Source organism: Limulus polyphemus, unplaced genomic scaffold, assembly GCF_000517525.1.
Source record: "Limulus polyphemus unplaced genomic scaffold, Limulus_polyphemus-2.1.2 Scaffold2218, whole genome shotgun sequence".
NCBI classification, from domain to species: Eukaryota; Metazoa; Arthropoda; class Merostomata; order Xiphosura; family Limulidae; genus Limulus; species Limulus polyphemus.
The window spans coordinates 141868-158385 of NW_013667828.1; the positions used below are offsets into that span (position 1 = coordinate 141868).

Here is a 16518-nt window from a genome sequence, read left to right on the forward strand (position 1 = left end):
TTTCTGGTTGGAGAAGTCCTTTACTACCACTCACATTATATTATGCATTTGGGGGTTGTATTACTTTTTTTGGTTGAGCCCAACCTCCTCCTCTTTGGCTCCAGGATATCGAGTTCTCTCTCTTTTGGAATGTGGCCTTCCTTGGAAGTGCTTATTCCCTTGGGTAGGACACAACTCAACCAGTAGAACTTCCCTCACGATCACTTGGACCATCCCATTGTCCTCGATTCCCCTGAGTTTTGGGGTAGGTGGTCAGCTGAGGCCACTCTCCATAACCACATCCTGATATCTTGGCAGTTTATTGGACTCTGTATCCTTTCTGGCAGGAGAGAATGATTTGGGTTCTTTCTGCAATTTCACTATCATCCGCTTTATCACCGAGAAGGGAGGAACCACGTACCGATCTGTGTCTTGTCAGACCCTGGATTTCATGTACTGGGCCAATGACCTTGACGTGACTATTCTGGTGAGCCATGTTCCCCAAGTTCTGATTCTTGTGGCTGATCTCTTATTGCCTCCCCACCAGGTTCTCCTCAGAGTGGTCTCTTCATTCTCATGTTTTTCTGTGAGTGTGTTCTCAACTGGGAACGCTGGATATTTGTACGTGTTTCCCATTCACTAGTATCCCACACTTTCTTCCTTATAGTCTTCAGTTCCTCACCCTTCATTTGGAGAGACAGATGCTTTCAGTCAAGATCAGAGGGGTCTTCTTATATATGCCTAACTTCTGATTTGACTCATCTTCTGGTTTTTTTTTTGCTATCATCCAGACCAAACCTTGTTGTACTCTGCTGTTTCTTCTGTTCTGTTTACTCCTGGCAATGCAGTCTTTGTTGTTCTGATTTTTATGCCATCCTTTACCATTCCTCGTATGTTTTTTGTTATCAGAATTCACCATTCCTTCCATTCGTTTTCGGATCATCTCCTTTGTCCAGTTCATTCCCTGCATACTTGTATGTGTTTCCCATTCACTGGTATGCCACACTTTATTCCTTTTAGTCTTAAGTTCCCCACCCTTTAGCTGGGGAGATATGATGCTTTCAGTCAAGATTGGGTCTCTTTTATATGCCTAACTTCTGATTTGACTGATCTTCTGGGTCTTTTCCCTTATCCAGACCAAACCTTGTTGTACTCTGCTGGTTCTTCTGTCCTGTTTACTACTGGCAATGTGGTCTTTGTTGTTATGATTTTTATGCCATCCTTTACCATTCCTCATATGTTTTCTGTTATCCAAATTCACCATTCCTTCCCAGATCATCTCCTTTGTCCAGTTCATTCCCTGTTTTGTTGTTTGGCTTGTACTTGTCTCATTGTTCCATGGCATTCCAGTTTCCCCCTACTCGTTCTCCTATTATGCTCACGGGTTGGGTTTGTCAACTCCTACACCTGGTGTATATGGATGTATCGCTGGCCGGTTGCCATCTACATATTGTTTCTTCACACCTAATTCACCATCTAAATCTGTCATTTGGAGGAAATCATTCAGGCTGGTATGTGGACAACTCCCTATACTTTCGTCACTCCTTCTCTGCACAACTTTTCTGTTTCTTCCTCGGACAGATATTGTCTTCCTCCTGTGGCAATTCTACACATATCTGTTCACCTGTGACTGAGGTAAGTCATCATATTATTTTATTTTCACTTTTATCATTGCTTATTCATCTTATTTCAGAATCCCACCTAGTGGCGGGTGTTGCATGGTCAGGTATGCTGACTTTTATATCCTAGCACTATATTTGTATACTTTACTGCTCACTGTGTGGTGTTTCTGTAAGACCACTGGATGCTTTCCTGGTGATATATCTATCTATATAATTAAATAGCTCACAAACTATTGATTACATTAATTGTTTATAGGCAATTAAATCATCCCTATAAAACAATAATGAATAAAATATTGCATTACCCTTATCGGTCCAGGTTGTCAACTTATTGTCATAATGAATAATGTCTGTGGTAATAGCACCCAAATGCATTGGGGATATCCCATCTATCAGACAAAATCCAAATGCCAAAGTCAATCTAGTCAGCCATCATGGAAAAATCATAAAAAATCAATCAAATAAGGATACGAAGCCAAGTGCTTACACCTGCCCCGTCTCAGCTTCTACTGCCTTTCATTGCCTATAGCCAGTTGTGGAAAGGCAGTTACACTTAAATTTCTTAAAGTAGAAATGAATTAAAATGAAGCCACCTTAATATTTCTACTAATGAAACTCCTAACTTCCACCCTTACAAAAAGATATTAAATAGAACTTTACACCCTACCTTAAAAGTTCTTACTCCCAACCTCCTCCCTTTCTCCTGAAGATTTATTCAAGTATAACATGGGAATGCTGAGACAAGCCCAGCTACTTGAGGTTAGTCTTTCTGTCCCAGTTATACTGAATAAAACTACTTGACAAATTGCTATTAGTTACTTAAAAGCTAAAGTAACTAACTCCCGCCCCCCAGTGGCACAGCGGTATGTCTGCGAACTCAAAAAACCGGGTTTCAATACCCGTGGTGGGCAGAGCATAGATAGCCCATTGTGTAGCTTTGTGCTTATTTCCAAACAAACTAACTCCCCCCTTTATTTTATTTTTTTATAAGATATTTTCCTTAATCGATAGTTTAGTTTATAACATATTTTTTGTATTTATTAGAAAATAAAGTAAGGCATTTCTTCAATTGCCTGTCTTTATAGCCATTATCTTTCAGTTTATTTTGTAATAATAGAACATTATCCATAAAAAAATTAGTTATTACATACTATTAAGAACCATTTTAGTTGAGATATAATATTACCTTTTAACATGATACACAGAATAAGACTATTGGGTGTGGATAGATCAAGAATTGGATAATTAAATTATCTTCTTTTATCAAAAATAGTCGACTGCACTGTACCTTCTATAAAAGTAATGTCCAAATCTATATAATTAGCATGGACCTCATTATTATTACTGTTGTTACTTCTTTCTATTGTAAGTTCTGTTGGATATATTAAATTTGATGTAAAATTCATATTATTTAGCAATATTAACTCACCCATGTAATGGATAGTGTAAATGTATAAGTTAGGATTTAAAGTCTGCTTCATAAATGAACAGATACAGGTTGACCATATTTTAAGAGAAATTCGTTCCCAATGGAATACCCCATGTTTCCTTATATACTTGTTATAAATGCAATATAACTTATAAATAGAGAAATGGAGTATATTTTTACACCAAATTTTAGTAAACTTAAATTTGGGTATAGTTACTTCATTATTTATAAAGTTATCAAACAAATTATTGAAACTCTGATTAAATATCTTAGGTATATTTTAGTATACAATGTAGTAAAATCATATGTAAATATAGGACTGGCAGTTTTTGAAGAATTTAAATTATTTAAACATTCCAAAACTGGAATGTTATTTTTAATAATTCAAAAATAATTATTCTGGTTATTTGTAGACTGTTTTTTATTTTTTCAAACAAGACATCTAGAATATTGTTAAGTACTATGGAAACAGATTTAGTGACTGTATTTAAAGAATTAGTAATAAATCTGAACTTCACAGGATTTTTATGCAATTTTGGAATTGCATATAAAAATGGTAAATTCGTAGAAGAATAACCTGTATGGATATTCCATTTTTAATAGCTTTCTTTAAATTAGTAATAACGTTATTTTTCTTTAAAGTACTTCTTGTATTAATTTCACAAAGAAAAATTTTTGCATATTTTTTTACAAATAAACCAAAATTACATCCAGCTTTAACAGTCGGGGTAATAATAAATTGTTTTTTAATTTATTTTATTTTTAAAGAAATTGAAATAAATATCTAATTTATATTGAGATAAGTTTAAGGTTCTTAATTGATTCTTTATGGAATTAATAAAATATAATAGGATTGTTTATTTATTTTAAGAATATAATCATCAAAATGTTTTTCTAAGTCTTTTAAGATTTCATACTTTTTGTGTGTTTTAAAATTCGATATAATGACCTTTCTTTAATACTGATTGTAATTATTTCTCTTTGACAACTTCTAAATTCCTGTACATATAAGATTGTGAAAGATATCTTTAAAAACACTATTATTACAGTTACAAGGTAAGTTGTCAAATTCTATTTGATTAAATTCTTAAATGATTTTTTTTATAGTTAAAGAGAAGAGGACCCATAGGTTTATTATATTTAAAACTGACCCTTAGTTGAAACGATTTTATGGGGAAAATATCTTCTTGAATACTTTTATGGAACAGGGAAAGTAAATATAAATCATCATAAAATTTCTCTTTTTTTTTTTTCTTCACTGAAGGAAGCATAGATATACGATTCCATTTTAACCTAAGTTTAATTAGATCTGTAATTAAGTCTTTAACATGGGTATTTTCAAACTCAAAGTTTGACAGATATTTGAGTTTTGCATTTGTTAATTCAAATATGTTTTATTATAAATTTCACCAGATTAACAAAATCAATCCATTTCTTTCTATTTTTATTTTATTTCTACAAATATTTATTTGAAATAAATTTCTGATACAGGAATATTTACTTATAATTTCAGCAGTTTCATTTTGAAAGTCCTGATTTAATCCATAAGGGTAAAGAGTTTTTTCTTTCAGAATATGATATTCTTCTCTTTTTGTTAAGAAATTTGTATAGCAATTTTTACATTATTAAATGGATATTTATTAAAATGATTTATTTCTATCAAATGAGGAAAACCCTTATTACTTTGCAATCTATGTAGGTTAATCCTTAGATGAAAAGGATTAGTTTTTTGTTCTACATATTTAAGTCCACAAGTTAATAAGTAAATTATATTATCTACCTTACACAGTTACACAGTGCTACATCCTGAAACTCCATGGCTGCCAGACAGGTTAAACATCTTGAACTTTTGCAAGTAAATTTTTTATATATTGATGTAGCATATTTTAATAAACTGATTTATAGCTAGATAGGCTATTAAAATCAACACCTAAACATAATTTTCCTTTAAATAAATAAATATAATAGTAATCAACTCATTTTTCGGAAAACTTAGCTTAATGATAAAACAAAACGTGTGCCACAATAGGAAGCATTTATTAGACATTTCAGAATCGTCATAATTCCATCATGAAATAGTTAAAATAGTTTTAAATCCAGTGAAGACTGTGTGTTATTTAGGAATGAGAGAAGAGTTTTCTTTTATAAGAAGTTCAATACTGTGTTTGGCTGTTGAAAGAATTTGAATGTTTGAGAGAAATCGGATGTCCTATTTCTGCACTGTGTTGATAGATAGTGGAATTGGAAAGATTTGTAACCTTACTTTCAGTTTTTATAGATATGCCTATGTGTTCACATGCTTGTACTTTAAGGTGACATTTGGTTTCACCAATATAGTAAGCCTTACAGTCTCTGCACGTGTACAAGTAGATGAGGTGTGAGAAATGGGCAGTCAGCAAACGATCTATGTATCATAAAAAAATTTTCAGTTTAAAGTTAGGTTTCACAATGATTTTCAGGTCAATGTTGGGACAGTAAATGTTATATAACTTTTTCAACTGTTTCGTGATAAGGGAGCCCTGTCTCCCGAGATATGGTAAGCAGGTGTTTAACGGAAGTTTGGGTACAGTGGGTATCTTTGGTGGTTTGACAAACAAATTAGTTAGGAATGAGGAAGTTATTTTCTCCAAGAAATGCATAGGGTAGCAGTTTTGAAAGAGAATGTTTTGTATGGAAGTATTTCTTTGTGAAGGGCTAAATAGGATGAGGTAAGTTTGTAGGCTCTATTTAGTAGCCAGAGAATAAGATTGCATTTGAAAGAGAAGAGTGAAAAGGCCAGTAAATAGTTAAACCTATTTTAACTATTCCACTTGTGCATTTTTATATTTCTGTTTTAATTACAAATATTGTTTGTTTGTTTTTTGTTTTATCATAATATAATTAATAGTTTGTGAGCTAGTACATAGGATCTGATGTTACCTTTGCCATTTCTTCTTTCTTTCAAGGTCAACAAATAAGAGGCATTCTGATAAATTTTCTTTAAAAGAACCAGTTCTTGAGGGCTTAATTAAAAGTTCAAAAAACAACAATACTGTTAACTACATAGGTTAATCACTAAAATGATAGATTAATTTAATAGTAATATATTTATATCAACATAAAAAATGGTTTTAAATTACTCAAGTGTATTCTTACATTTCCTAAAAAAAACCTTCACTCTTTAATTAATAAAATTATTATCCTCTGAAATTGTTTAATAGATCACAAGTTTAACTGTCAACAATATCTTATTCCAGCAAATTTCAAAGACAATATGCCTGACTACAGTGACTTTTGAAGATAACACCCAGTAGAACCTTGAAATAATGGGCATAGCACCATTAAGGGCACTCAATAAAGCAGGCAGTTATCTTTGTATGCTTGTATGGTACACCTCTAAATTTCAAACATCCCAGAAAGATGACCAATATTGAAACACTTGCAATGTTTATTGGATCGGCTCCAAACATATACCGTAATAAAAGTTTTTACAGATTTAAAATGCAATCTTTTTACTCTGGGGAATTATCATTGTAGGATACATAAGCTGATAAATTCCACATCTTATTCTCAGAGCAGGGGGTCAAACCAGCTTATTTCTGACCACATGCTTTCGGTGTTACGTAAACAGTGATTTGTTGTTTTATTTTCAGCAGATTTCTACTTCAGTTGTTGACAGTAAAATAAATGTGAAATGTTTAGCAGTTCAAACTCTGAAGAGAAGTACTTCGTGACCAATAATAAAGAAAAAAGGGCATAACTAATCCACCCTCTGAGACCAGCTCTTGACAATGCTACATGTCATTACAATGTGCAACTCGTAAACACCTGTGTCCTGCATACACCAAACAAAATGAGGTGGGGGAGGGGGAATAAAATCCAGAAGTTTAGTACAGTCATTATGGAATCCAGCTTTGCATGACTTATTTTTTATATTAAGGGCACCTTGCTATAGAGGGCATTTGGATGCAGACAGAAGGGTGCCCTTAATGACGAGGTTCTCTGTACTTTATTATAGCAACTTCCATAGATAATATACCTCACTACAATGACTTTTGAAGATAACGTACTTCAGCATAGAAACTTTCATAGGTAACATATCTCACTACAGCAACTTTTTAAAGTAACATACTTCAGTATAGAAACTTTCAAAGATACCATACCTCACTACAGCAACTTTCAAAGATGAACCAAGGAATATTTTGACTTTTTCTGGCCATGCTTGGAGCCACACACTTTCGCAGCTGTTAGCTTTTGGTACAGATAACAACTCCCCTGTTTTCAAGTAATGTGACACAACAACCTGATAACGAGTGATGTTGAAGGTTTCCATAACAACAGCAGTAACAGCACAGTAGTTGGCATACAGGTGGATGGTAGTAAAAAGTAGAAATAATGTCCAAATTAGGCTGCATTAAAACAAAAACAAATACTGTAACCACGAAGTGTATGGAATCTTATGTTTTGTCCATCTTCTTCCAATAAAAAGTATTTCTTAATTTATTTTATAAGCTATACCTGAAGTTTTAGGTTATATGAATTCCTCTTAAAATGCTAATATACATATAAGGATTTTACACAAATTTTTTAAAATTAATTTCTCTCACATATCAAAATATTTAAAATTTCAGTATGAACTTGCATTTAAAGTGACAACTATACTAGAAGGAGAATATCTTCTGATGTTTCCTTCTTTCATGTAATTATAAAACATTTTCCATTTTAAATTCTGTATTCTTATTTCATAACATGGAAAAATTTATTTCATTGATATTAGTCCAATTCACTTAATTTCGATGATTTGTCAAAACACTGTTATAAAATATAATATTCAACAATATTTAGTGCACTATTATTGTACACACTTTGAAACAAATTCATTACTTATCACAATTTTATATTCTAAAAGGATTAAGCTTATCTTCAGTGTAAACAAATTTATTCTTTTATTAGATAGGTAATATGTTGAAAAATATATTTTCAAACTGTAACGTTACATCATGACAATGAATTTGTTTCAAACTCGTAATCTTATGACGATCACTCAACAACAGTAATAATTTGCGGGTCAAACTAGCAATGTTATTAACAGAATATTGTTTTGCTAAGTGAATTAAGAAATTTCAGCAAAAAAGTCCTATACAAAAGCCAATACACTCCAGATGTGTAAACCATTAAAACAGAAAAGATCATGTACCAACTACACTGGTATGATGTAAAAGTTATACATTATTAGTTTGATATATATATATATATATATATCCAGGAAAGACCAACTACACTGGTATGATGTAAAAGTTATATATTATTAGTTTGATATATATATACATATATATATATATCCAAAAAAGACCACCAACAACACTGGTATGATGTAAAAGTTATACTTATTAGTTTGATATATATACATATATATATATCCAGGAAAGACCAACAACATTGGTATGATGTAGAGGTTATACATTAATAATTTAATACATATCCACATGAAAGTCCAACCAACATCACCATTTCAAATAATAGCACATCATCTTGTTAGTACATGTACCTTCTAAATAATTCCATTTAACGCTCCTAACACCACTGCAAGAGAAGATCAAGTACAAGACTATACACTAGATATTAGCACATCATCTTGTTAGTACATGTAGCTTCTAAATAATTCCACTTAACCTTCCTAACACCACTACAAGAGAAGATTGAGTACAAGACAATGCACTAGATATGGCAAAATTAGCAGGTAAATCATGTAGTGAGAGGAGCTCAAATACAAGAAAGTACATCACCTATCATTTCCTGACACAACAGGTAAGATCAGTAGGCTGCAGATAAGCGCACTGAGGTTAACTAGTGTCTCTTGGCTGTTATCTTTAGCAGAAACATCAGCCATGTTGTTCCTCCGAGCTTGATGTTGTGTTAATGCTGCTCTAGTAGCTCCTCCTGCTATGCCAACAACAGACTGTAAAAGTTAGAGAGGGTAAATTAATTCCCATTTTCATAACTACAAGTTCTGAAACATAGTGTCATTACTATTCCATATCTTTTTAGTTAACCCTTCCATTATGGGCTGGGTGGGATACACCTAGCTCCTAACCACAAAAGTATCCAGGAGAGTAATTATACTTTTTAATAATATATGCATATCATTACAAAATTTTATAGGTTATTGGTAAAAGTTACAAGACTTTTGTACACAAAATATCAGGTTTTTTTAACTAAAGATTTTCCCATACAATTTTTTATTTCAGAATGTTGATTATCCAACATGCAAAGTAATTTTGATTACTCACGTGCACTCATGTTAGTGTATCCAAAAATATAAAACTGGCCTTTACAAAGTGACCTGTCTTGGCTGTGTCTTAGTGGACTAATATTTTGTTAAATACAGTCACATTTCAGTTTTAGTACATTATATATGTACATACATTATTAATATTCAAAATAAGTTCTTAAAATTCAGTTATTTTTATTAACACATAAAAAAGTAAAGCAGACAACTATCTCTTCTAGTTACGAACTATAAACTTGTTTGCTGCTAGCCATAGGTTGCTAAGCCTTATGAAATTTTGCACGTGGAGGATGTGAAACGAAATAACTTTTTTAAGTTTTATATATGCTGCTAGTCATAGGTTGCTAAGCCTTATGAAATTTTGCACGTGGAGGATGTGAAACGAAATTACTTTTTTACGTTTTATATATGCTGCTAGCCATAGGTTGCTAAGCCTTATGAAATTTTGCATGTGGAGGATGTGAAACGAAATAACTTTTTGAAGTTTTATATATGTATATATATTTTAAAATAACCAAAAATCATACATTACTATATCAATACCACAGAATTCCACTATAATTTACCAAGCTTAGTAACTAAGCTGTATTTGGGTCTAAAATATATGTAATTTCGAGCTCACCTTACCTTACCGTTTGAAGTCTAGCAACAAAAGAATGAGTTTGCCATCCGCATATTTGAAAAAAGGCTCAGAAAGCCACTAGGGGGACATTCTGAGCTTTCGATTGGCTATTCACGTCATAGACAGAAATAGTCAAGTCTTTCCAAAATGGACAGAAGTTGGCAGGGCACCATGTTTGATTCAGTAAATGTAGCGATATCTCAGCAAATAGAAAAGATGAGAGGTTCTTATTTTATATTCTAGCTTGTCAATATTGGTAATTTGAGTTCCTAATTCATAAGAAACTATAGACTTTGTATTTGGACATCACAAACATCTAATTTGAACAAATGCTATATTCAACATACCCACATGGAACACAAAAATTGATATTTAGGAATTTTTTAAATATTTACTTTTAAATTAAGAAATTAACCAATGTATAATATTATAATTTGATACTATACTTATTCACATACATTCATAAAATAGTAGTTAAACAGAATTTTGAATGAGTGTCTACAAACACTATGACACGGCCTTTGACCCGTGACCACAGGAAGACCTGTAGAGATTGGGGTCTTGGTATTACCAGTGGTGAAAACAGATCTGAACTACAAAAAGGGTGTAAAATAAGACAGACTATTCATTTATTTTTTAAAAATTAAACTTATATTTTCCTTTAATTTTTAACAATATCAAGAATTTGTTGGCTAAGATATCTGTATGTGGTTAGCCATTTTAAAACAATTATTAAACTGAGCTAATATGTAGCTAATTCTAAAACTTTTGTTTTTTAATCCATAGAATTAGAGATGGGGTCCATATGAACATCATTGGCATTTTATTTGTGGGTCCATGACTTTCAATATCATACTGTAGTTACTAAAGGAGTTCCTTATACGTTTGATATAAAAACTTGAGTGATATAACCCAATATTTTTGGTCAGCTCTTTAGAATGAATGTTGTAATAGGCCTAAATCATAAAATTAACAGGATTCAATTTGTGGATCCTTGGTGATAGTGAACTGTATGAAAAGAACTTTGTAACTGCTAGCACTCTCTAATGATAAATTATGCTTACTGCTATGAATGTCAGTACTGATATCCAGCGTACTCTAGTGATAAATTATGCTTATTGCTACGAATGTTAGTACTGATATACAGTGCCCTCTAGTAAGAAATTAAACAATTACTTGATATTATATAACTATGCAAGCTTTTAGAAAATGTTTTTCAGAACAATAGAAAAGCTATATAACTATCAAAAATATCAAAAGGTACTTTGAGTTTTAACTATCTCAGAAGTTTTGCTGACAGCTTCCTCTAGAGGTTATTTAGAAAACTAAATTCTTTTACATTGGTTTAGGTATATTTTATGTTAAGAAATTAACAAGTTTTAATGAATAGAAACATAATAACGAATATAAATCAATGAACAGAATTACAATGACCAACATTATTACAATAGTTGTCATATACAAACACCTATCTTACCTTACTTACAGACGACACACACATGATAAATGTGAAGTAATTGTGAAAATACTGGGATACGAGATCTAGGAATATTGCTGCATCATTCAACACATCAGCAAACAACCTAAAATTACATAGATTTACATAAAATTTTAAGTTTTGAAAAGATCAAAAACAATCTTTAAGGCAAGCAGTTATTGGACAATTTAGATATTAATCTGAAAAGGTCCTAATTAACTAAAACTACTGGCTATTTCCTATCCAACAACATTCTATGGACCAAGCCACCAGGGGCACTTATAAATCTGATGATGAATTTTTAGCAAGACATAAAACACCACATGTTCATTTTAATTCCAGTTCTGGTACTTTGTTTTTTATTTGTTCTTAATTCTCTCCTCGCGGGCTCTTGATCTCTTTGTACTCATTTAAAGTCTTTATAGTTTTGATACTACTAACTTTTAATATAGTAAGTATATCTTCACAAAATTTGGCACACTTTTAGTAAACATTATAAGTCACATACAAAAAAATCATATTTTTAGTGAAGTATTTTTAATAAACTAAAAAAAAGATTTGTCCATGAATATGTCGAATATATATTTTTTTATTAGTCTGTGTGCAAAGTGATTTTCATGTGAAGATTAAAAATACCTTTCTTCATCTTAAAAATCTCAAATTTCATTTGTGTAATATCTAAAAACTCCTAAATACATTTAAAATTTTTGTTTTCATTTTCAGTAAAACTTTATAATTTATCTGTTATTTTCTCTACCCTAACTCTATACATGGATGGTCAATTTGACCCTATTGGACTTAGAAAGAGGGATCCATTTTAAGCCCCATGGTGGAATAACTAGAAGAGATCCATTTTAACCATTTCCAGCCCAGTACCTCAGGTATGTACAGGGGCAAAATGACATCTAGTTTTGAAAAATTGAGAGATATATCCTCTCAAATTACCTCCAAAATAAAACTATAGCTTAAACATTGAGATTTAGAATTTTATTTTGATATAAGTTGTATTAACATTTGTTTTGGATGAAAACAATTAAAAAATAGAAAGTGCAAGCTCTAATTTTACATTTTTGCCCTCTGTTGTAATTACCATTCAGAGGGTAGAAATCATTAAATTTCCCATTTGTGCAAATATAGTTTATCAGTGGAAAGTCTGTTTGTTTGTAGTTAAGCACAAAGCTACACAACTGCCTATCTATGCTGTGCCCACCATGAGTAATAAAATCCAGTTTCTAGCATTGTAAGTCTGCAGACATACTGCTGTGCCATTGAGGTACATCAGTGGTCAAACCTAAGCCACAAATATGTAGCCTTTTCTTTCACTGGAGACTTCTGTTTAGCTAAAATATTTGGAAAACAGTGAATTTTTTACGTTGGTGATTTCAAATGTAAAATTCAACTATTGGCATGTTTTGTCTTACAATTTTCAAGTTTTTGCAGATAATAAAATCATAATTATAATTTATGAAAACTGGGATTATTTTCTTTCTTGCAATCTATTTGCCACAGATCTACCTTTCTCCCTTATGTAGTGTCACGAGATTGTAAAATTTCTTACTGCATTACTAATGGCTTTATATTATTTGCAATGAACTTCCCCCATGTTTATCTTTTCAACTGAAGCTGCTTTGGGAATTAATTTTCTGATTAAAAAGAACTCGTGAGATTTGTAATGCGAGGCTATCACATACACCTCAGAATTACATTTCACACTTGGATGGAGTTGAAGATGTAATGCTTTTCTTTCAGTCCACGTTACATAAACTAATAAAAGGAGGACAAAGATAAGTTTATGAATAAAATATAGTAAGATAAATACAGTATACTTATATTAGCTTTAAAGCTTTAGATAATATTTTATTGCACTATTTTTTTTTAAATGTGGCCTAACATATGATGTTGTTAGGCTTAATATAACATATGTATAAAAATGGCTTTTAGGTTAACTGTTACGTGGATCACGAGTATTGGTGTACAAACCAGCTGTGTTTTGTAGTAAGTATTATAAATCATAAATTGACTAAAACAAACTTATACTTTAAAAGATACTATTGTTATAATGCCACATGTTTGAAATGTCTGTGGTCTGTGATACATCCTAAGTTCCATAATGTACTAACTAGATGGAATTTATTTTGAGCTTCATAATAAACTAACTAGGAGAAATGTGAAAATAGAAACTATGTGATCAAGCATTAGGTATCAACACATCATTTCATTTGATTTTTAACACAAACCAACACAGTGGGTTATCCGTGCTCTATCCACCAAGGGAATCATATTAATTGACAATAACACTTACATAATGTGTACTGCTACCTAATGTCCTAAATATTGTGAACAAAAGCAGATTTTTTTATGCTCTAGTTAAAAACTGAGTAAAAATCTGATTGATTAATGAAATTAAAAAAAAACCCACTAGAGAAGTTTAAATAAAATTTATATTAACTTACCTCCACTTTTTGCAATCACAGTCCAAACCAGACCTACATGGAAATATATATATATATATTAAATTTGGTCATGTATAACCTACACATAAAAAAACTACAACACACAATCTTTAACTACATCCTGAAAAACACAATGTGCCATGAAAAGTACATAATTATGTAATAAATAAAATGATGTTTCAACAATTTTTTACCACCAATCAGCTCTCACCAGTTATCCTACTGGATGATGAGAGCTACAACGAGTCAAGTACAGCAAAAAGAGAATACCCAAAATGAAAATCAGATATAGGAAGGTTGAAGAAAACTGTTAAATACTTTCCAAATGTATACCCTACAGGACACACTGTGCTCTCTACATATATATACCATACACAACATACAAAAACATACTATACTTTCTAACATTTATACCATATAAACCACAGTATACTTTCTAAATTTGTATCATACAAACCATAGTATATACGATACAAAACAGTATATAACCAACTGATCTTTCTCAACCTTCATATCACCTTGGTTGGTTGATGGCACTTGCTTATTCCAGAAAGCAGTTAAGGGATGAACATCTTGTTTAACTATAACATTTAAGTGTACTTCGGTCTTATGCTTTTTTGCTTGTGCATAACTCACGTGCCCTTTTATCCATATTTCCTAGCTAAAATTGTTCCCATGAAATATGCACTGTGATATGAAGAAAATTCAGTCACTCGACCAGTTTTGTTTATTTGCTACCCATTTCTTACTATTTTCTCAGTTATAAAATCAATAGGTATCTACTGTTCTGAGTATTCTTTGCCCTGAAAAGAAAATTTAATTGTCAAAACATCAATTCATTAGTATACAAACATTGGCCTGAAATTGAAATCACACACAATATGCTGATTAGTTTTTGTACTTCATAGAAAAAATGATGAATTGTTTCTATTGGTCAATATTTGTAATGTAAAATAAACACAATTTTTAGGGTTAGTATAATTATAAAGCAACATATCCACCAACATTCTAGTGCAGTGAGCTGAAAAGAAAATAGCTCAGGAGGCAAGGGGCACAAATCCCTTTCGGTTTATTCTCAGTGTACATGTTTTTTGACTCTTGTATTAAGATACATAATTGAAGACAGAAAGTGTTGACAAGACACATAAGAACTAAGGCAAAGGTGAAGAATACTGCTTCAGCCATGTATTTTACAGCATATTTCAAAACAATAATCCTAAGATTTCAAATCTTACTCTTTTTTTTTGCTAAAATGTCAAATTTACCTGACTAATTTCAAAATTCTCTAAATTTCCCTGATAGTGAAAAAAACTTAAAATTAACAGCTGTTATGTTAAACTTATATTAAAGTTTTTCTTCATTACCCATTCAAGCCGTCTCCAGCCATTATATATAATATATGGTAATATTTTGGTATTATAATTATTTCTTTAATGTTAACTTAAGTCTTATAATCACTGATTAGTACATATAGGTTAGGGATTGAAATATTACATTCCTGAGGAATTTAACCTTTGCTTGAAGAACTTCATGCTTTTAGTTAGCTTTCCCAATCGGGAATGCAAAGTCCATCTGTATTCCTTTGGTTATGACCAATGAAAGTGAACACAGTGCATGGATTAAATAAAAAAACAATTCATGAGGAAATGTAATCTTCCTGATAGTTTTCCCTTGAGTAAATGTAAGTATATTTCATTATTTCTATCTATAGATACTGTAATTACTATCTTTCTGATGGTAATACTTAAGTATTACAATTATTAATGGTTTTATAATTACTGTACTTTTATTACTACATTTAGATATTGTAATTACTATTTCTATGATTTTAATTTAGATTTTATAAATTACTATTTTTGAGTACTGTGTTTAGGTATTGTAAGTATGATAATTATGTTTTGTACTGGATGTGGATCATATGATTCTTATTTACTAATATACACCATACTTGTCAATGTAAATACACAAAAGTTTTGCTTACCCATGAACCCAAGCAAAAAGAATCCTTCCTAACATACCAGTGCCATCTGAAAGACAACATTTAATTCATTTAAGTAACATCAAGCACATCTTAAGTAAAAAAAGGTTACTTAGTATAAAGTTACATTAACAAAAGTATGGTTTCATATCACTTATAAATGCCCTTTAATAGATTTAACTGTGATTCTCTCCATTTAACACATAACATATAATTTAAGGAGAATATCCCCTAAACTAAAACTTGAATTAAAAATTAAGTCTTTTTTTTAACATTTTCAAGAATTTATTAAAAAGAAGATCATAAATTAGGACAGCAACGAGCACATAAACCAGATAAAATCATAGCAGCAGCCATCTTTACCTCACAGTATAAGTGTAAAAACATTAATAAAGAAACAACAAATATCTGTTAAATGTATAAAGTAACAAATACGTATTAATTATTTCTCAAATTATTATTTCAGTCGTTCTTAATATATCAAGCGTCTATATGCAAAGAAAAGCCAAAAACTGTGGTTTATCATTAAATGAAAATATAGCCTAAAGATGCTTTACGGCACAACCAGGTTTCATTCGCCCGGGCCCCTCGGCAGTTGTCCCCCCCCACACACTGTCGATGGGCCTGCCCACATTATCTTGCATTTATTATAATTAAAACCCATCTGCCATTTATTTGCCCAACTCACTA

General features: G+C 31.3%; 1 protein-coding gene across 5 annotated transcripts in view; it reads right to left on the reverse strand.

The window, feature by feature from the left end:
* The window catches only part of LOC106466310 (RUS1 family protein C16orf58-like), a 41243-nt gene that overhangs the window by 3548 nt on the left and 21177 nt on the right, over positions 1 to 16518 (reverse strand). For all 5 annotated transcript variants that reach the window (XM_022394285.1, XM_013926581.2, XM_022394283.1 and 2 more), the window contains 6 exons: positions 15832 to 15877; positions 13851 to 13883; positions 11398 to 11503; positions 8796 to 8968; positions 7173 to 7418; positions 5950 to 6032 (listed from right to left, as the gene is read on the reverse strand). In XM_022394285.1, coding sequence (XP_022249993.1) covers positions 5950 to 6032; positions 7173 to 7418; positions 8796 to 8968; positions 11398 to 11503; positions 13851 to 13883; positions 15832 to 15877 — 687 coding nt within the window. The remainder of the gene's footprint in view (positions 1 to 5949; positions 6033 to 7172; positions 7419 to 8795; positions 8969 to 11397; positions 11504 to 13850; positions 13884 to 15831; positions 15878 to 16518) is intronic.